At 43.0% G+C, this 22,912-nt stretch overlaps 1 protein-coding gene and 1 long non-coding RNA gene across 2 annotated transcripts in view; both read left to right on the plus strand.

Moving 5' to 3' along the window:
* Window positions 1-2,663, plus strand: part of FMC1 (formation of mitochondrial complex V assembly factor 1) — a 52,945-nt gene extending 50,282 nt beyond the window's left edge. Inside the window, exon 2 of the mRNA XM_077278916.1 lies at window positions 2,375-2,663. Coding sequence (XP_077135031.1) covers window positions 2,375-2,578 — 204 coding nt within the window. The 3' untranslated portion in view covers window positions 2,579-2,663. The remainder of the gene's footprint in view (window positions 1-2,374) is intronic.
* A 13,855-nt stretch (window positions 2,664-16,518) lies between these two features.
* On the plus strand, window positions 16,519-19,386 carry LOC143788517 (uncharacterized). The gene is made up of 3 exons (XR_013218656.1): window positions 16,519-17,263; window positions 17,375-17,406; window positions 17,687-19,386. It is a non-coding gene; the product is annotated as an uncharacterized LOC143788517 (long non-coding RNA).
* Window positions 19,387-22,912: the final 3,526 nt, after the last annotated feature.

The following is a 22,912-nucleotide window of genomic DNA, read 5'->3' on the forward strand; positions in this document are numbered from 1 at the left end:
GGTTCCCTCTGCAGCTTCTTCAGTAAGCGCTATAGCTTCCGAATACGGAGGGACCCGAACAAATTTGCTCAACTCTGCTCTGAAAGTGACGCATGTCAAATTTTAAAGGTGAAGATCAGTCATTAGCGTAAATAGTGGCTCACTCCTTAAAGGGAACCTGTCACACCCCTCCCTCAGGCGTTTTTAGCTAAAAGAGCCATCTTGTGCAGCACTAATGCTGCATTCTGTCAAGGTGGCTCTTTTATTTGGGGTTCTTTCCAACGCAATATTCGTTTTTTAATTTGCCCGCCATACCTGTAGTCTGTCTGGGGGGCATGTCTTCCCCCCCCCCCCCCCCTCGGACACAAACGTCTCCCAGCCATCATTCAGCCCCTCCGGGCGCCACCTCCTGTGCCTTCATTAACGTCCCTGACGCCTGCGCTGTAAATTCCTTTTTCAGGCACGCGCAGTTTGCGCTGCAATTTGTTCGACTCACATCACTTTACAGGGAACATCTGTGTTTTAAAGGGAACATCGTTAAGAGAACTGCTACATCTGCAGCAGAGAAAACCATTATTTTATCAAAAGTAAACCAGGCAGACCAGATGCATTGCTATAATTGTGGTCTATCATGCTGCTCACAGATTACATAGCAAAAACCTGGTGACATATTCCTTTTCAGTGTTATAATACTCATTTCCATATCTTGTGTCTCTAATTAGGCTGAAGACATTTTATTTAAAAAAAAAATTAAAAACCTAGACATATCCAATCATTTAACTACAGAAAAATACCCATAAGTCGAATAGCAAGGCAAAAAACTGGAATATTAGATAAACAACACAGAGCAGATACAGTATAAATTGCTTTTAAAACAAATTTTATTAAGTTAGAGTAAAAAAACTAATAGAACCAGTATAAAGAAGGCAGCTGCTAACCAGAAGCAGGGACTGCAAACAGCATAATGCAAAGTGACACAAGCTCACAAGGTTTCAGATGAAAGGAATACCTATTCTTCTTGGTGAATCAATGGGATACACTGTTCCCTAATTAAACGCAAGTTAGACAATAGCGCACAGAGAAACAACACTTTTTGAGTAGTTCACCTGTCAGTGTGAAGTCCCCGCCGCCCCAACGCACATTTTGCTTCTTCGTTAGGAGATGTGTGTTGGGGAGGGGTGGACCAGGTTAAGTAGTATGTGTCAGCAAATCTGAGCTGAGAATCCGGAGGTGTGTTCGGTCATATACGAAGACGATGTGGTCACAGATGTGAGAAAGGCGGAAGATCGCTCCCAGAGTAAACGGCGCATGCATCGCTGACATCACTCACAGGAAGTGGCCGGTTCAGCTGGCTGCCGTGGAACGCAAGCTAACACGAGCAGTCACGAGACGGCGCGTGCGCAAAGGCTCCCGGTTGCCACTCAAACGTCAGTGAGGTGAGAGCGAGGCATGCGTACCACTGGAGAGACAATCGGAGATGAGCTTGGGATCTGTAAATATGATACATAATAAGATGAATATGACATGAATGAATTCAAGAAGGAATCTGACAATGAGTATTACAGGTCTGTCTGTTGGACACATTAAGATGTCTAATATGTATAAATGGCGTTACATTTAATGAAATAATTTTAATAAGACTTCTAGTTATAGAAATGATTCTATGAGTTTATTTGTAAGGGGAAGATGTGATAATTATAGTGAATAAAGGGAAAAAATTATTTAAATGATAAGTGATGAACAACACAAGTGAACAGGGTTATGTAAATATATGCTAAATAGTGCTAAAGAGGGGGAAGCATAAACCACTGACCAAAGGCACAGTGAAATGCTTATTTTGAACTGCAATGTGCTAAAGTGCTAAAAGTATGTGCATGAGGCGTATTGGACACAAATAGTGCATAAGGGTAAGTTCACACAGGACGTTTTTGCTGCGTATTTTTGCTGCTTTTTTATGCTAATTTTCAGCTACTTTTTACAGTACCAGCAAAGCCTTTCAGAAATCTCATGCACACACATTGGGTTTTTTGTTTGATCAGTATTTTGTGCTTTGCTGCGTTTTTTGGATATAGACCATGTCACTTCTTTCAGCGTTTTTGTTGCTTTTTTTCACCCATTGACTTGAATGGGTGTTGAAAAAAATGCAGCAAAAACGCAGATATCATTATTTGCTGCGTTTTTGCTGCTGAAAATCCAAGGACATTAGCATGGACAAGGAGAAAAAAAACCGCAACAAATACGCAAAAAAAACACACCTAAACCTGCGTTTTTGACGCAGCTTCTTTCCTGCCAAGATGATCAGGTTTTGCTGCAGAAAAAAGCAAAAACGCCCTGTGTGAACTTACCCTAAGACCTTTTAATTTTGGTACCTAATAAACGCAATATGACTTCACAGGTAACCAGTGAGAAGCTGTGCTTAGCCCACCAGGAACTTCATTTCCAAGCATCCACCTACTTATGCCTTCTGCAAAGCGTCAGGAACCACCTTATATTTCATGAAGAGTATCATGGCAAAGGGGAACGCTCTGTTGAAAAGGTGGCGGGTCTTGTTGGATTTAAAATACCACAGCAACCTGGTGGAAAGAGCTGGGAGAGGTGAATTGCTGTTATCCTGAAACTGCCTGAAATCTTAAACTGTAGTAAAATTGTTCTCAAACGCTAAATTAAAAATTCTTGTTGGCATACCAATGAGTTTGTTGTTCTTTTCTGTAATAATTTTCAACAGTTTTTACTAACCTTGTATATTTACTACTTTTGCACGTAGTACGGTTGGTGCATGGAAGCTTTGAAAGGATTAAGTCAGCCTATATGGTCTAAAAATCTGTATAAACGGAGAAGACGCAGAGATGTATCTTTCTCAACCATAAATACCGTATATATAGGATAATTGCAAAAAAATTATTTAGCTATGCAGCTCATCCAAATCTAGTGTGCTTGACCACATCTTGAGAACTCTGCTTACAGGCAGTGACAACTCCAGTGTGTGGATCTTGCTTTCAGGACTCCAAGCAATACTATATTGCCATGATGAAAAGTGAAGATATAGCACCAGATGACAATAAATAAATATATATACAGTGCCTTGCGAAAGTATTCGGCTCCATGGAACTTTTCAGTTTTTGAATTTCCACAAAAATTTAAAACAAAACAATAAATTTTGTTCAACTTCACAATTGTGTTCCACTTGTTGTTGATTCTTCACCAAAAATTTACATTTGGTATCTTTATGTTTGAAGCATGATATGTGGTAAAAGGTTGAAAAGTTCCAGGGATAACTGGCACTGTGTGTGTATATATAATTCCTTTAATGGTACAAATATCTCTGCTTGCTGTCATCTGCAGCCTATCATCCTGCAACAATTCCTTTAAGGCCGGGGACACACACAACGTATAAAAATACGGTCCGTTTTACACGGACGAGAATCGCCCAAATGTTGCCAAAACAGTGATCCGTGTGCAGTGCGAGGATGCGATTTCCTCGCATCAAATTATCCGTGTGACATCCGTATGGCATCCGTACTGCGATATTTTCTTGCAGGCTTGCAAAACCGACATCTAATGGATTTATGTGCTCAAATATTCGTTAAAACATATATACAGTGTGTATATATATATATATATATATATATATATGTCATTTAGACACATATATATATACTGTATTTATATTTAATTCAGCGCGAGATATGTGAAAAGCCGGTAATTCAATTGCCGGCTTCTCATTTCTCCTTCCGAAACCCGACATGATATGAGACATGGTTTACATACAGTAAACCATCTCATATCCCCCTTTTTGTTTTGCATATTCCACACTACTAATGTTAGCAGTGTGTATGTGCAAAATTTTGGCGCTGTAGCTTGTAAAATAAAGGGTTAAATGGCGGAAAAAATTGGCGTGGGCTCCCGCGCAATTTTCTCCTCCAGAGTGGTAAAGCCAGTGTCTGAGGGCAGATATTATTAGCCTAGAGAGGGTGCATGGTTATTGCCCCCCCCCCCTGGCTAAAAACATCTGCCCCCAGCCACCCCAGAAAAGGCACATATGGAAGATGCGCCTGTTCTGGCACTTGGCCACTCTCTTCCCACTCCCGTGTAGCGGTGGGATATGGGGTAATTAAGGGTTAATGTCACCTTGCTATTGTAAGGTGACATTAAGCCAGATTAATAATGGAGAGGCGTCAATTATGACACCTATCAATTATTAATCCAATAGTACGAAGTGGTTAATAAAACACACACACATTATTACAAAGTACTTTAATGAAATAAAGACATAGGGTGTTTTAATATTTTATTATACTCTTAATCCACCTGAAGACCCTCGTTCTGTAAAAAAGGAAAAATAAAAAATCAACAATATCCCATACCTTCCGTCGTTAAGTCACGTCCCACGATGTAAATCCATCTGAAGGGGTTAAATCATTTTACACCCAGGAGCTCTGCTAAAGCAGCTGTGCTCATGGCTGTAAAAATATGGGGAATGAATGGAGTGCAGGGGAATGTCCTGTAGTTACCTCGAGTCGCGGTGATGCGCCCTCTGCTGGATGTCCTCATATGAACTCGAGCCTGGGAAAAATTCCCACGCTCGAGTTCATATGAGCACATCCACCACCATAGACCCTCTCTAGGCTATTAATATCTGTCCTCAGTCACTGGCTTTACCACTCTGGAGAAGAAAATTGCGCGGGAGCCCACGCCAATTTTTTTCCGCGATTTAACCCTTTAATAGTTAGAGCCCCCAAATTTGACACACAGACACTTCTTACATTAGTGAAGAGGAATATGTAATAAAAGAAGGGATATGAGATGGTTTAATGTATGTAAACCATGTCTCATATCCTGTCGGGTTTGTGAAGGAGATAGCAAAAGCCGGCAATTGAATTAGCGGCTTTTATGCTATCTAGCGCTGCATTAAATATATATATATATATATATATATATGTGTGTGTGTGTGTGTGTGTCTCAGTGACATATATATATATATATACACTCACCGGCCACTTTATTAGGTACACCATGCTAGTAACGGGTTGGACCCCCTTTTGCCTTCAGAACTGCCTCAATTCTTCGTGGCATAGATTCAACAAGGTGCTGGAAGCATTCCTCAGAGATTTTGGTCCATATTGACATGATGGCATCACACAGTTGCCGCAGATTTGTCGGCTGCACATCCCAAAGATGCTCCATACAAGGCAGGATGGATCCATGCTTTCATGTTGTTTACGCCAAATTCTGACCCTACCATCCGAATGTCGCAGCAGAAATCGAGACTCATCAGACCAAGCAACGTTTTTCCAATCTTCTACTGTCCAATTTCGATGAGCTTGTACAAATTGTAGCCTCAGTTTCCTGTTCTTAGCTGAAAGGAGTGGTACCCGGTGTGGTCTTCTGCTGCTGTAGCCCATCTGCCTCAAAGTTCGACGCACTGTGCGTTCAGAGATGCTCTTAGGCCTACCTTGGTTGTAACGGGTGGCGATTTGAGTCACTGTTGCCTTTCTATCAGCTCGAACCAGTCTGCCCATTCTCCTCTGACCTCTGGCATCAACAAGGCATTTCCGCCCACAGAACTGCCGCTCACTGGATTTTTTTTCTTTTTTGGACCATTCTCTGTAAACCCTAGAGATGGTTGTGCGTGAAAATCCCAGTAGATCAGCAGTTTCTGAAATACTCAGACCAGCCCTTCTGGCACCAACAACCATGCCACGTTCAAAGGCACTCAAATCACCTTTCTTCCCCATACTGATGCTCGGTTTGAACTGCAGGAGATTGTCTTGACCATGTCTACATGCCTAAATGCACTGAGTTGCCGCCATGTGATTGGCTGATTAGAAATTAAGTGTTAACAAGAAGTTGGACAGGTGTACCTAATAAAGTGGCCGGTGAGTGTATATATATATATACCTATTCTATGTGTATATATCTATTCTATTCTAACCTGTCAGTGTGATTTTACTGTACACCGCGCTGAATTGCCGGCTTTTCAAAGGACACCGGTGAGTAAAAATCGGACAGAACTCGCATGGTGCAAGTGCTGTGTGATTTTTTTTTTTCTCGCACCCATTGACTTGCATTGGCGAGTCTCGTCCGAGAATCGCAGCATGCTGCGATTTTTTTTCTCAGTCCGATTTCGGCTGAGAAAAAAATCGCAAATGAAAAGACACCTATTGAATAACATTGGTCCAAGTGCAATACGATTTTTTATCGGATTGCACTCGTCCGTTTTCCTCGCAATGGAAATGAGCCCAAATAGTACAAATATCTCTGCTTGCTGTCATCTGCTGCCTATCATCCTGCAACAATTTCTTTAATAGTACAAGTATCACTGCTTGCTGTCATCTGCTGCCTATCATCCTGCATCAATTCCTTTAATGTGCCTGCTGAATGTTTGCTAAATTCATTTGTTGCATTGTATTACTTACTGCTGTACATCCATCCTGGGGTCACAGGAGATATTATCGTGTGCAAGGTGTTAGAGCATATGGTTGTAGCCAGGCTCAGTGCCTTTGATCATGTAACCTCCCCCCAGGGTGTTGGCCAATTGCTAATTTATCCCAAATAAGGACCCACAATCCTGATCCTTTACTCAGTCCTATAAATTTAGTAGCATCTTAAAGGGAACCTGTCACCTGAATTTGGCGGGACCGGTTTTGGGTCATATGGGCAGGGTTTTTGGGTGTTTGATTCACCCTTTCCTTACCCGCCGGCTGCATGCTGGCCGCAATATTGGATTGAAGTTCATTCTCTGTCCTCCGGAGTACACGCCAGCGCAAGGCAATCTTCCCTTGCGCTGGCGTGTACTACGGATGACACAGCATGAACTTCAATCCAATATTGCGGCCAGCATGCAGCCAGCGGGTAAGGAAAGGGTGAATCAAACACCCGAAAACCCCGCCCATATGACCCAAAACAGGTCCCGCCAAATTCAGGTGACAGGTTCCCTTTAAAGGGTGTGAGGTCAGGCACACGCATCTCTGCAGGAAAGCATTACGCAGCTACGCATACAGATGCCGCAGTTATTTCAACGGCAGTTAGTCACGGCAGGAGTCAGGACCCCACTCTATCTCACTTACTCATTTGGGTATGTCTGCCCAGTAATTATACCGATTTTCACTATGACCGGAATTCTAAATCCCGATTCTGATCTTTGAATGTGATCGGAAATCGGAAGTGCGTATTTTTTTTTTTTTTTTGCACAATGCTTGTGATTGACACATGAACCACCCAATGAAGAGCCTGTGAAGTGTGGGCACATCCTGACACGCTAGTAGGCATTTTAACTACTGGCATGACTGTGATTGGCTGTGATCAGGCACTATAAAAGGCTGATGCCTACATCCACAAGGACTGGTGAACCGTCCACTGACACGACCAAGGTGAGCACTGCCGTGGCCAAATGTCAACAGGCCGTGTTGAAATTAATTAGCTTGGGGGATACAAGCCACACACACTGCAGAGTACCTGTGGAATGCCATCAAGCAGCAGAGCGACCAGTGGTTTGGGGCGCTCAACCTCCAGCCAGGTATGGTGGTGTGTGATAATGGGCGAAACCTGATGGCAGCTCTGGGTCTAGCCAATCTGACTCACATCCCGTGCCTGGTACATGTGTTAAATTTGGTCGTTCACAGTTTTCTTAAAAGCTATCCGGATCTTGAAGATCTTCTGCACAAGGTGCGAGTGCGCTCACTTGCGCCGTTCGAGCGTACACAATGCGCGCATTGCAGCTCTGCAGCGAAGATTTAACCTGCCTGAACACCACCTCATATGTCCGCACTAGGTGGAATTCCATGTTGCATATGCTGGAGAGGTTGTGTGAGCAGCAGCAGGCAGTAATGGAATTCCTTTAACCAAAAAGAACTACTTGAAAAATATTCAAAAACACAATTCATATAAAAACCAAATATTTTATTATTATGAGACACTAGACAAAACTAAACACAAAGAAATTCCAATAAAAATTGGAGGAGGCACCTAAATCAATACCAGAAGCAATATACAGAAACAATTTATAAGTAGGGTGAATCAATATCCATCATATTAGGATCCGTAGCAATAGTCATACCCTTGCTTCTTATTAAATTAATAATATATGCATGAGCAACTAAAAGGAAAGAATAAAAGGGCCATAATAAATACTAATAATTCATCCTAAAAGTAAGATACCAGTAATAATAGATATATATTAAATAGATATATATAAGCCCCTGTAAACATTTCCAAAAGTGCAAGGTGCATTTAGTAATCCCTGCCAGTGCTCAAAGGGTACAAAGTGCATCTAACAGTCCTTACCAGTGCTCATGCTGGACGTACTAGTGCCTCAACTCCACACTCCAACGCGCGTTTCACACGTTGCTTCGTCAGGGAGTGATGCATAGGGAGGGTCATGCCTGCCATTTATATACCATCCATATAGAATCTTTAAGCCAATCATGGCTGTGCTTACCAATCGGCCCATCGCATGCTGCCGCGGCGATGGCGTCCCCAGCACATGTCTCGCGGCAACGTCACAGGAAGGCGCCACGGCGCCGTCTGCGACATCACAGGCAAGGCACGCGATGGAGTACGCCCACAGCAGGAGCAGGAGATGCGCACCAGCACCATGTCGACCATTTTGGATTGGGGCAAGTGTAAGGGCAAATGGCAGCCACATACAATTGGAGCAGAAGAAAATAAAAATAAGATACTTTAAGCCAATCAAGGCTGTGCCTATCAATCGGCGCATCGCATGCCACCGCAGCGATAGCGTCCCCAGTGCATGTCTCACGGCAACGTCACAGGAAGGCGCCGCGGCGACGTCACAGGCGAGGCACGCGACGGAGCACGCCCATGGCGGGAGCAGGAGATGCGCACCAGCACCATATCAACCATTTTGGATTAGGGCAAGTATTAGGATAAATGGCAGCCACACACAATTGGATCAGGAAAAACCAGATACAAATAAGAGGAACCATGGACTAAATATGTGAACTACTATAATCAATAAATATTATACAAAAAGTGCATAAAATAGTGAACAGGACATTAATAGAGAAAAATCAACAAGTGTAAAACCATACATAAAAAAATATGCATATTGTAAATGTGAAAATAAATAAATTAATAATATACATAAATTCATATTAATATATATAAAGTGCAAAAGTGCCAACAAAATTCAGAAGTCCAGATTTTCCTCATGAGATGATATGTTCATATCCGATAAATACATAAGGATCCCCATATGATGACATGTCCATATCTGATATATACAGAAGGATCCTACATATAAAGAGAAAAATATATAAATCCATTAAAATCAAATATTGTTTGGCTCCAATTACGTGATAGGGGAATTAAGTTAGTCATATAAATGATTCCTTACTCCCCGTAGACCTCCCTATATTGGAATATTGACGAGGACCAGTACTAAAATATAGAAAAATTATTTTAAAAGATAAAACTACATTATTAACCCCTTTACCCCCAAGAGTGGTTTGCACGTTAATGACCAGCCTAATTTTTACAATTCTGACCACTGTTCCTTTATGAGGTTATAGCTCTGGAACGCTTCAATGAATCCCGGTGATTCTGACATTGTTTTCTCGAGACATATTGTACTTCATGATGGTGGTAAAATTTCTTTGATATTACCTGCGTTTATTTGTGAAAAAAAAAACAGAAATTTGGCAAAAATTTTGAAAATTTCGCAATTTTCCAACTTTTAATTTTTATGCAATTAAATCACAGAGATATGTCACACAAAATACTTAATAAGTAACATTTCCCACATGTCTACTTTACATCAGCACAATTTTGGAACCAAAATTTTTTGTTGTTAGGGAGTTATAAGGGTTAAAAGTTGACCAGCAATTTCTCATTTTTACAACGCCATTTTTTTTAGGGACCACATCTCATTTGAAGTCATTTTGAGGGGTCTATATGATAGAAAATAACCAAGTGTGACACCATTCTAAAAACTGCACCCCTCAAGGTGCTCAAAACCACATGCAATAAGTTTATTAACCCTTCAGGTGTTTCACAGTAATTTTTGGAATGTTTAAATAAAAATGAACATTTAACTTTTTTTCGCAAAAAATTTACTTCAGCTCCAATTTGTTTTATTTTTCCAAGAGTAACAGGAGAAAATGGACCCCAAAAGTTGTACAATTTGTCCTGAGTACGCCGATACCCCTTATGTGGGGGTAAACCACTGTTTGGGTGCATGGTAGAGCTCGGAAGCGAAGGCGCTCCATTTGACTTTTCAATGCAAAATTGACTGGAATTGAGATGGGACGCCATGTTGCGTTTGGAGAGCCCCTGATGTGCCTAAACATTGAACCCCCCCCCCCCCACAAGTGACACCATTTTGGAAAGTAGACCCCCTAAGGAACTTATCTAGATGTGTGGTGAGCACTTTGACCCATTAAGTAATTCACAGAAGTTTATAATGCAGAGCCGTAAAAATAGAAAAATCACATTTATTCACAAAAATGATCTTTTCGCCCCCAATTTTTTATTTTCCCAAGGGTAAGAGAAGAAATTGGACCCCAAAAGTTGTCCAATTTGTCCTTAGTACGCTGATACCCCATATGTGGGGGTAAACCACTGTTTGGGTGCATGGGAAAGCTCAGAAGGGAAGGAGCGCCATTTGACTTTTCAAAGCAAAATTGACAGGAATTGAGATGGGACGCCATGTTGCGTTTGGAGAGCCACTGATGTGCCTAAACATTGAAACCCCCCACAAGTGACACCATTTTGGAAAGTAGACCCCCTAAGGAACTTATCTAGATGTGTTGTGAGAGCTTTGAACCCCCAAGTGTTTCACTACAGTTTGTAACGCAGAGCCGGGTAAAATAAAAAATCCTTTTTTTTCCACAAAAATTATTTTTTAGCCCCCAGTTTTGTATTTTTTCAAGGGTAACAGTTGAAATTAGACCCCAAAAGTTGTCCAATTTGTCCTGAGTACGCTGATACCCCATATGTGGGGGGGGACCACCGTTTGAGTGCATGGCAGAGCTCGGAAGGGAAGGGGCGTCATTTGGAATGCAGACTTACATGGATTGATCTGCAGGCATCACATTGCGTTTGCAGAGCCCCTAATGTACCTAAACAGTAGAAACCCCCCACAAGTGACTCCATATTGGAAACTAGACCCCCAAAGGAACTTATCTAGATGTGTTGTGAGAACTTTGAACCCCCAAGTGTTTCACTACAGTTTATAACGCAGAGCCATGAAGATAAAAAATCTTTTTTTTCCACAAAAATTATTTTTTAGCCCCCAGTTTTGTATTTTCCCAAGGATATCAGGAGAAATTGGACCCCAAAAGTTGTTGTCCAATGTGTCCTGAGTATGCTGATACCCTATATGTTGGGGTAAACCCCTGTTTGAGCGCACGGGAGAGCTCAGAAGGGAAGGAGCACTGTTTTACTTTTTCAACGCAGAATTGGCTGGAATTGAGATCGGACGCCATGTCGCGTTTGGAGAGCCCCTGATGTGCCTAAACAGTGGAAACCCCCCAATTATAACTGAAACCCTAATCCAAACACATCCCTAACCCTAATCCCAATGGTAACCCTAACCACACCCCTAACCCTGACACACCCCTAACCCTAATCCCAACCCTATTCCCAATCGTAAATGTAATCCAAACCCTAACCCTAATTTTAACCCTAATCCTAACCTTAGCCCCAACACTAACCCTAACTTTAGCCCCAACCCTAACTGTAGCCTTAACCCTAGCCCCACCCCTAACCCTAACCCTAGCCCTAACCCTAATGGGAAAGTAGAAATAAATACATTTTTTAAATTTTTCGCTAACTAAGGGGGTGTTCAAGGGGGGTTTGATTTACTTTTATAGCTGTTTTTTAGCGGATTTTTATGATTGGCAGCCGTCACACACTGAAAGACTCTTTATTGCAAAAAATATTTTTTGCGTTACCACATTTTGAGAGCTATAATTTTTCCATATTTTGGTCCACAGAGTCATGTGAGGTCTTGTTTTTTGCAGGATGAGTTGATGTTCTTAATGGTAACATCTTCGGGCACGTGACATTTTTTTAACGCTTTTTATTCCGATTTTTGTGAGGCAGAATGACCAAAAACCAGCTATTCATAAATTTCTTTTGGGGGAGGCGTTTATACCGTTCCGCGTTTGGTAAAATGAATAAAGCATTCTTCGGGTCAGTACGATTACAGCGATACCTCATTTATACCATTTTTTTATGTTTTGGCGCTTTTATACGATAAAAACTATTTTATAGAAAAAATAATTATTTTTGCATCGCCTTATTCTGAGGACTATAACTTTTTTATTTTTTCTTTGATAATGCTGTATGGTGGCTCGTTTGTTGCCAGACAAGATGATGTTTTCAGCGGTACCATGGTTATTTATATCCGTCTTTTTGATCGCATGTTATTCCACTTTTTGTTTGTCGGTATGATAATAAAGCGTTGTTTTTTGCCTCTTTTTTTTTTTTTGCGGTGTTCACTGAAGGGGTTAACTAGTGGGACAGTTTTATAGGTCAGGTCGTTACGGACGCGGCGATACTAAATATGTGTACTTTTATTGTTTTTTTTTTATTTAGATAAAGAAATGTATTTATAGGAACAATATTTTTTTTTGGGGGGGGGGGAATTTTGGGGGGGAATTTTTTTTAATTTTTTTTACACATGTGAATATTTTTTTTTTTTACGCTATTTCATTGCCCCAGGGGGGGCATCATGTTATAGTGTAAGATCGCTGATCTGACAGTTTGCACAGCACTCTGTCAGATCGGCAATCTGACGTGCTCAGCTCCTCCAGGCTTCCCGGCGCCTGCTCTGAGCAGGCGCTGTGAAGCCACATCCCTGCACGACCTGGATGCCGTGGCCATTTTGGATCCGGGCCTGCTGCAGGGAGGAGGAGGTAAGAGACCCTCGGAGCAACGCGATCACATCGCGTTGCTCCGGGGGTCTCAGGGAAGCCCGCAGCGAGCCCCCTCCCTGCGTGATGCTTCCCTATACCGCCGGAACACTGCGATCATGTTTGATCGCAGTGTGCCGGGGGTTAATGTGCCGGGGGCGGTCCATGACCGTTCCTGGCACATAGTGCCGGATGTCAACTGCGATAGTCAGCTGACACCCGGCCGCGATCGGCCGCGCTCCCCCCGTGAGCGCGGCCGATCGCATATGACGTACTATTCCGTCGGTGGTCATATGGGCCCACCCCACCTCGACGGGATAGTACGTCCAATGTCAGAAAGGGGTTAAATATACATAATAAAATAAAAATAATGAAAACCAACTATGTCAGACAAACGACAGCACCGAGATCAAAAATCCAAAAAGCATTAATCTTAGTTACAGAAAACTAGAAAATCCCCACTGGTCATTAAGACCATGTGGTTTCATTGTTCTGAGGTTGGTAATCCAGCGGCATTCTTTTTGAGCTAATCTATTCATAATGTTCCCACCACGAACACTAAGATGCACAACATCAATACCTCTTACTTGAAGATCTATCGGTCCAGATGGATGAAATTCCCGATAGTGGGCAGGTATTGTCTTCAGTTTGGCAAAATCTTCCTTCTGAGAGTTCTCTGGATTCAAAAGTCTTGCTGATCTAATATCCTTCACATGTTCTAATATCCGTACTCGGAGTTGTCTCGACGTGAGACCCACATAGATAAGCCCACATGGGCATGTCAGATGATATATAACTGATACGGTTTTGCAGTTGATTGGATGGACAATTTTAAAGTCACGTGTTTTTGAAGAGTTACTGAATGTTTCAGATTTAATGTATTTACAAGCACTACATTCTCCACATGCACGTGACCCCCACTTGGGTCCTTTGGAATTAAATATAAAATTTGATTTAGGTGCAACATAGTGGCTGTGTGTAATAGTTTCACCAATTGTTTTACTCCTTCTTGCTACGATTAACGGTTTATCCTCAATTAATTTTGCAAGCCCAGGATCCTGTTTCAATATTGGCCAAAATTGATTAAATATGCTATTCATATCTCTCCATCTTCCATGATAGTTTGTAATAATTCGTAACCGTGAATCTTCCTTTTTCTTAGGTTTATTCTGCAAAAGTGAATTGCGATCCATTTCCCTTTCTTGTTGGTAGCCCCGATTGATATCATTAAAGTTATAACCCTGATCCAAAAATCTGCTGGTCATGTCACGGGCCTGGATTTCAAATTCTTCATTGGTATTGCAAATTCTCCTTGCTCGAATAAATTGTCCCTTGGGGATTGCTCTGATGGTATGTCCCGGATGTGCCGATTTTGCATGTAGTACAGAGTTGGTACTTGTTTCCTTACGGAAAATAGTACTATGAATATTGCCAAGATGATCCACCATTAATTGGAGATCCAAAAAATCTATCTTTTTTGTGGTAATTCTAAAGATGAGTTTTACATTCCAGTCGTTATTATTTAGATGTATAAGAAACGTATCCAGCTCCATTCTGTCACCCTGCCAAATAAAGAGAATGAATGAATCAATCAATGAAGCGCATCCAACTCGCCACGGATGGATCTTGAACATTACCAAGGTACGGTAACATGTGTTCCCGTTCCCATTGACCCATAAAGAGGTTGGCATATGAGGGTGCAAAAGACGCCCCCATAGCCACTCCTCGTTGCTGTACAAAATATCTATCTTTAAATGTGAAGTAATTATGGGTCAATGCGTGTGCCAATAAATCAAGAAAAAGTTGTAATAAATCCCCATCCATGCCTTTGTTTGAAAGAAAAAATCTTGCCGCTGAGATCCCTCGTTCATGGCTGATACAAGTGTATAGGGATTCCATATCCCCAGTAATGAGGAACATGTCTGATTCCAGTGTAATCCCCTGTAATCTCTGGAAAACTTCCCCAGAGTCCTTTACATATGATGGCAACTCTTCAACACAAGGTTTCAAATAATAATCAAGGAATCTGCATACTGGCTCGTTTAATCCACCACATCCAGATACAATGGGCCTCCCTGGTGGATTAGATAGGTCTTTATGTATCTTGGGCCGAAAGTAAATTGTTGGAGTGACGAGAAAATTAACACAAAGTCCTTCCCATACTGTCTAAAGGTACCTTCACACTAAACAACTTTCCAACTAGAACGACAACGATCCGTGACGTTGCAGCGTCCTGGATAGCGATATCGTTGAGTTTGACACGCAGCAGCGATCTGGATCCTGCTGTGATATCACTGGTCGGAGCTAGCAGTCCGGAACTTTATTTGGTCGTCAGGTCGGCGTGTATCGTCGTGTTTGACATCAAAAGCAACGACGCCAGCAACGAGCATAGGGGGCGTGGCAGCGTCTCCTAGCCAGGTAGGCGTGTTGCATTCCAAATGGAGACGCCCTCAGCCACGACGTCCCTCCAATGGTACCTGGGCGTCTCCCTGTGAACGCTGATAGGCCACAGCGGGATCATCTGTAGCTGCGTTCCGAAATATAAACCGCGACTCTACTCCTTTGCAATCACTTGTGCCTCCTCCGCCATCTACGAGCCTCTCGCGAGCGTCCTGTTTGGAAATCCAGAACTCTGCATCGTCTTCGTTCTCTATATCTCTTTCAGATCATCAACGGTAAGTATATCTTTGTGCTGTTAGTTTCATCTGCCATGCAGCAATGCTAATTTATGTGTATTGTAAAGTGATGTATACTACATCTCTGCAGAGATCTGTTAGAGCTTGCAAGTTTGTTAACAAATACGCTTTTGCGCTGGCTGGCAGCCACTTTGAGCTTTCACTATATGGAAAGGTAAACAAATACGTTTTTACGCTGGCTGGCAGCCATTTTGAGCTATTGCTTTATGGAAAGTGTATTGTAGAGTGATGTATGCTACATCTCTGCAGAGATCTGTTTGAGCTTGCAAGTTTGTAAACAAATACGCTTTTGCGCTGTAGTATTGGCCGTTAGTGGTCATTACTGGGTAACAAGGATTTGGTGATGTGGTGTGTTAAGATGTTAAGATGTTCACCAACAAAATGGCCACTGCCAAATTAACTTTTGCATCCACAAAATAGCCAGCATTAGAATTAACACTTTTTCCACCCACAAAAAGGCTGCTGACAATAGGAAAAAGAACAAGGCCCATCCCATCCACAAAATGGCTGCTAACAATAGGAAAAAGCACACGGCCCATCCCATCCACAAAATGGCTGCTAACAATAGGAAAAAGCACACGGCCCATCACATCCACAAAATGGCTGCTAACAATAGGAAAAAGCACACGGCCCATCCCATCCACAAAATGGCTGCTAACAATAGGAAAAGCACACGGCCCATCCCATCCACAAAATGGCTGCTAACAATAGGAAAAAGCACACGGCCCATCCCATCCACAAAATGGCTGCTAACAATAGGAAAAAGCACACGGCCCATCCCATCCACAAAATGGCTGCTAAGAATAGGAAAAAGCACACGGCCCATCCCATCCACAAAATGGCTGCTAACAATAGGAAAAGCACACGGCCCATCCCATCCACAAAATGGCTGCTAACAATAGGAAAAAGCACACGGCCCATCCCATCCACAAAATGGCTGCTAACAATAGGAAAAAGCACACGGCCCATCCCATCCACAAAATGGCTGCTAACAATAGGAAAAGCACACGGCCCATCCCATCCACAAAATGGCTGCTAACAATAGGAAAAAGCACACGGCCCATCCCATCCACAAAATGGCTGCTAACAATAGGAAAAAAGCACACGGCCCATCCCATCCACAAAATGGCTGCTAACAATTGGAAAAGCACATGGCTCATCCCATCCACAAAATGGCTGCTAACAATAGGAAAAAGCACACAGCCCATCCCATCCACAAAATGGCTGCTAACAATTGGAAAAGCACACGGCCCATCACTTTTTTGCTTGCTGTAACTTAACTATTTCTTTTTTTTTTTTCAGATGTCTGCCAATGACCAAGACTTTGTTCGGGCACTCATCGATATGTACCGCTCCCTGCCCTGCTTGTGGAAGATCAAGTCTGCGGATTACAGCAACCGCTACAAAAAGAAAGCTGCGTACAAGAAGCTGGTGGCCCTCTACAAGGAGCATCATCCCACTGAGACGGTAGATGAAAACATTGTGCGGAAGAAGATCCAGGCTCTCCGCACAGTGTACAAAAAATAAATGAACAAGGTCGAAAAGTCCATGAAGTCTGGGGCCGGAACCGACGATGTCTATGTGCCCAAGTTGTGGTACTATGACCTGCTGGCGTTCACTCAGGACCAGGAAATCTCTCGCCCGTGCCAGACAGTGACAAGCCTTTGTGCGCCATCTGCCGAAGAGATCCTGCCCGAGTCTCCTGACGAGCATGTAAGTACCCCCTAGCTTCCCTTCTTGTAGCATGCCGTGTGTCTTGTATGTTTATGAGACTGCACGGTTTCCAATAAGAATAATTCACGTTTTTCATGTTTAATCCCCCAGATAATAACAGTTGCCACTTCCTGTTCAGATAAGTATGTCCAAACAGTCCTTCCCTTCCTTTAAATGCTGTCTTATTTCAAAAGTCTATAACATAAATTTACATTTTGTGTCTTCCGCACATTCGTACAGTATAGCCGGCAAAAGTTCAGCCCAGCTCTGTAAGCTCTGTAACTCCTGTGGTTTGCTACCTAGATAACTTCCTCATAGCTTCCCATGGACGGGCATAGAGGTGTTGGGGAGGTGGGGGCTCTCTAGGGCTGATTTGTTTGTATGTTATTGACTTTTTATTCTTTTTTTTTCCTGTACTCGCAGGTGCCTCCGCAACAGCTCGAAACACCGGAAGGGAACGATGACCAGACCCCTCAGTCCTCCATAAGCCCATGTGTCGAGGAGCAGACACGTCCACAGCGGCCATCTCGCAAAAGAAAGGCGACTGCGGGCACACCTGTGGATCTCCTGGCACTGGCCAACAACATTATGACCCAGCATGCCACAACCCAGCTCACCGGATTCCCATCCTTCGTTGCGGAACGGTTAAACAGATTGGACGTTACCCAGCGAACGCACGTGGAGAGATCAATGTTTGAGGTTTTGAACGCAGCAGCCGCTGGCAAACTGAGTGAGACATCAACGGTGACCATCAGCGACCGTCAGCCCAGTGGCCAGTTTTATTTGGGACACCAGCAGGAGCCCATTCACAGCACAGACCTGGCCCACATCATTTGCAGTTCCGGACACCACCTCCACCCCCTTCTTTTGGTGACTTTTCGCAAGGACCTCCTACGGCCACACACCAGTACAGCGAGATGGACACCTACTATCAACATCTGTAGGGTTCTTGGCTTGAAAACAATAGAGAATTCTGTTTCATAAGCTCCGTAATCCCCTATGCCTACTCCCCTGCACTCACTGCCCGGCGCCCGCTCCGTAATCCCCTATGCCTATGCAGCATCAATAGTAAAAATATGTCATGTCAAAAATAATAACAAAAAAAACACCTGCCATACTCACCCTCCGCCGCCTTTCCCGCTCCCGGGACCGCTCCATTGCAAGCGGCAGCTTCCAGTCCCAGGGAAAGGCAGCAGATTGTGAGTATAGCAGGACTTCAACGGGACTTCGGAAGGTGAGTATATATATATATATATATATATATATATATATATGTTAATAAACTTTTTATTCTTTTTTTTTCCTGTACTCGCACGTGCCTCCGCAACAGCTCGAAACACCGGAAGGGAACGATGACCAGACCCCTCAGTCCTCCATAAGCCCATGTGTCGAGGAGCAGACACGTCCACAGCGGCCATCTCGCAAAAGAAAGGCGACTGCGGGCACACCTGTGGATCTCCTGGCACTGGCCAACAACATTATGACCCAGCATGCCACAACCCAGCTCACTGGATTCCCATCCTTCGTTGCGGAACGGTTAAACAGATTGGACGTTACCCAGCGAACGCACGCGGAGAGATCAATGTTTGAGGTTTTGAACGCAGCAGCTGCTGGCAAACTGAGTGAGACATCAACGGTGACCATCAGCGACCGTCAGCCCAGTGGCCAGTTTTATTTGGGACACCAGCAGGAGCCCATTCACAGCACAGACCGGGCCCACATCATTTGCAGTTCCGGACACCACCTCCACCCCCTTCTTTTGGTGACTTTTCGCAAGGACCTCCTACGGCCACACACCAGTACAGCGAGATGGACACCTACTATCAACATCTGTAGGGTTCTTGGCTTGAAAACAATAGAGACTTCTGTTTCATAAGCTCCGTAATCCCCTATGCCTACTCCCCTGCACTCACTGCCCGGCGCCCGCTCCGTAATCCGTTATGCCTATGCAGCATCAATAGTAAAAATATGTCATGTCAAAAATAATAACAAAAAAAACACCTGCCATACTCACCCTCCGCCGCCTTTCCCGCTCCCGGGACCGCTCCATTGCAAGCGGCAGCTTCCAGTCCCAGGGAAAGGCAGCGGATGGTGAGTATAGCAGGACTTCAACGGGACTTCGAAAGGTGAGTGTATATATATATATATATATATATATATATATATATATATATATATATATATATATATATATATACACTCACCGGCCACTTTATTAGGTACACCATGCTAGTAACGGGTTGGACCCCCTTTTGCCTTCAGAACTGCCTCAATTCTTCGTGGCATAGATTCAACAAGGTGCTGGAAGCATTCCTCAGAGATTTTGGTCCATATTGACATGATGGCATCACACAGTTGCCGCAGATTTGTCGGCTGCACATCCCAAAGATGCTCCATACAAGGCAGGATGGATCCATGCTTTCATGTTGTTTACGCCAAATTCTGACCCTACCATCCGAATGTCGCAGCAGAAATCGAGACTCATCAGACCAAGCAACGTTTTTCCAATCTTCTACTGTCCAATTTCGATGAGCTTGTACAAATTGTAGCCTCAGTTTCCTGTTCTTAGCTGAAAGGAGTGGTACCCGGTGTGGTCTTCTGCTGCTGTAGCCCATCTGCCTCAAAGTTCGACGCACTGTGCGTTCAGAGATGCTCTTAGGCCTACCTTGGTTGTAACGGGTGGCGATTTGAGTCACTGTTGCCTTTCTATCAGCTCGAACCAGTCTGCCCATTCTCCTCTGACCTCTGGCATCAACAAGGCATTTCCGCCCACAGAACTGCCGCTCACTGGATTTTTTTTCTTTTTCGGACCATTCTCTGTAAACCCTAGAGATGGTTGTGCGCGAAAATCCCAGTAGATCAGCAGTTTCTGAAATACTCAGACCATCCCTTCTGGCACCAACAACCATGCCACGTTCAAAGGCACTCAAATCACCTTTCTTCCCCATACTGATGCTCGGTTTGAACTGCAGGAGATTGTCTTGACCATGTCTACATGCCTAAATGCACTGAGTTGCCGCCATGTGATTGGCTGATTAGAAATTAAGTGTTAACAAGAAGTTGGACTGGTGTACCTAATAAAGTGGCCAGTGAGTGTATACATATATATATATATATATTTATATGTTAATAAACTTTATAAGTCTGATGAGTCCCTCCCCTACTCCGTAATCCCCTATGCCTATGCAGCATCAATAGTAAAAATATGTCATGTCAAAAATAATTAAAAAAAAACAAAAAAAACCACCTGCTATACTCACCCTCCGCCGCTTTTCCCGCTCCCAGGACCGCTCCATTGCAAGCGGCAGCTTCCGGTCCCAGGGAAAGGCAGCGGATGGTGAGTATAGCAGGACTTCAACGGGACTTCGGAAGGTGAGTATATATATATATTTATATGTTAATAAACTTTATAAGTCTGATTAGTCCCTCCCCTACTCCGTAATCCCCTATGCCTATGCAGCATCAATAGTAAAAATATGTAGCAGCAAATCCAAACATACGTTGATACTCCAGCTCCGATAAAAGTGGGTAAAGTCTTTATTATTCCAAAATGGTTAAAACCCGATCCTTACATCAATGGACAAGACAGGTGCTTATAAATGATATGGCAACGCGTTTCGACCCATATAGGTCTTACTCATGCCCTATTCACAGCAGGAATGAGAATTACATATATAGTGCTCATGAGCCTGAGACCCGCCCCTTAAAAGTCACATGATTCACTATACAGGTCCTGCAAACATATGTGTCCAAATGACTAAAATACACAAATACAGAGAATATATACATAAAAATGGAGGCAAATAATAACAATAATCAATAATGATACAATATTTTGTTTCTTTTGTTCAAGCCCACAGGGAAGCGAGTATTCAAGTTATAAATCCAAAACGCTTCTCTTGTGAGTAAACGTCTTTTCATTTCTCCCCCTCGATTAGGAGGATAGACTTTTTCTATGCCATGAGCTTTAAAGGCTGTGGTATCTCCGTTATGTACTGTGTGGAAATGTTTAGCTGCCATGGAAACGTTTCTGTTATGAATATTGCAGTTATTTACATCTCTAAGATGTTCTGTTATGCGTGTTTTTAGTTTCCGTGACGTGCATCCTACATAAAATATATGACAAATTGTGCAATCTATTTTATAAACCGCGTTTTTAGTGTGGCAATTAATAAAACTAATTAAAAAATATATACCTGCGCTCAAAAATGCATAGAAATTAAATAGTAACTATTTACCTGTCAGAGGGGAGGTAGTACTGGAAGCAATAGGGTTACTCGTATGTGAGTCAGAATAGGACCTTCGGACTTATTCAGCGTGTAGACACCTAGATCTGAAGAACGTCAGCAGGAGAAACATACACGTGCGCTTGTAAGGTTGTAAGATCAGCGACGTTCGGAGGTGGTATTTCCTCGGCGTGCTGTCCCGGCCGGTGACAGCCGCCCGTGCGGCAAGGGATGAATAGGAGCTGAGCGCTCTGTATCGTCTTGGCTCCTACAGTGCTCCGTACCTCCAACAGGGGCACCACGTGACGTACAGGACACGTGACCCGAAATCCCCGAAGGTCCTGTCAGCTGCAGCGATACAGAGCGCTCAGCTCCTATTCATCCCTTGCCGCACGGGCGGCTGTCACCGGCCGGGACAGCACGCCGAGGAAATACCACCTCCGAACGTCGCTGATCTTCACAAGGAAAGTAATAATCCAGTTACAACCTTACAAGTGCACGTGTATGTTTCTCCTGCTGACGTTCTTCAGATCTAGGTGTCTACACGCTGAATAAGTCCGAAGGTCCTATTCTGACTCACATACGAGTAACCCTATTGCTTCCAGTACTACCTCCCCTCTGACAGGTAAATAGTTACTATTTAATTTCTATGCATTTTTGAGCGCAGGTATATATTTTTTAATTGTATTTATCAGAGGTTCTCTTCGCCCTGTGTGGTTTAAGGGCTATACCAGCTGCTTTCTTATGCTTTTTTTCATTAGCGCCGCTACACTACCTTCCTAATTAATAAAACTATTTATAGCATAACTTCTGGTTTTCTCAGTATTTTGGAAAGTATTCCCTAATTGTGCATGAATGCACGTACTACAGGCAGCGGTACCACATTTATAAAAACCTTTACAATCCAACCATGTGTTGGACCTGGATCCGGATTTTAACAAAGCAGAGTTTGGGGCAATTATATCACCAATTGTTCGCGCTCTCCTCGCTACTATATTAATTCCATCTTTTAATATGTGCGTTAACGTGTTATCCTCACACAAAATAGGTAATCTCTTATTAATAATTTTTTTAATTTGATTGAATTGAGGAGAAAATTGTAAACATAGATCTAATTTATTAGCGAGTGTTTTATTTGCGGCATTATTCGATGTACTGGATACTAACAGATCTTCTCTGCGTTTTTTGTCTACTATATTTGTGGCCCTCTCCAATGTCCAATTTGGATACTTTCGGACTTTTAATTTCTTTTTTAATTCCTGAAACTCATTTAGATTGTCTTCCTCCTTGCTACAATTACGCTTCAGCCTGGTGAATTCCCCCACAGGTATGGATTTGATGGTATGGACTGGGTGGCTGCTATTAGCGTGCAATATCGTATTCCCACTAATTGGTTTTATGTGAGTTCGACTAATGACATATT

Source organism: Ranitomeya variabilis, chromosome 8 (assembly GCF_051348905.1).
Source record: "Ranitomeya variabilis isolate aRanVar5 chromosome 8, aRanVar5.hap1, whole genome shotgun sequence".
NCBI lineage: Eukaryota > Metazoa > Chordata > Amphibia > Anura > Dendrobatidae > Ranitomeya > Ranitomeya variabilis.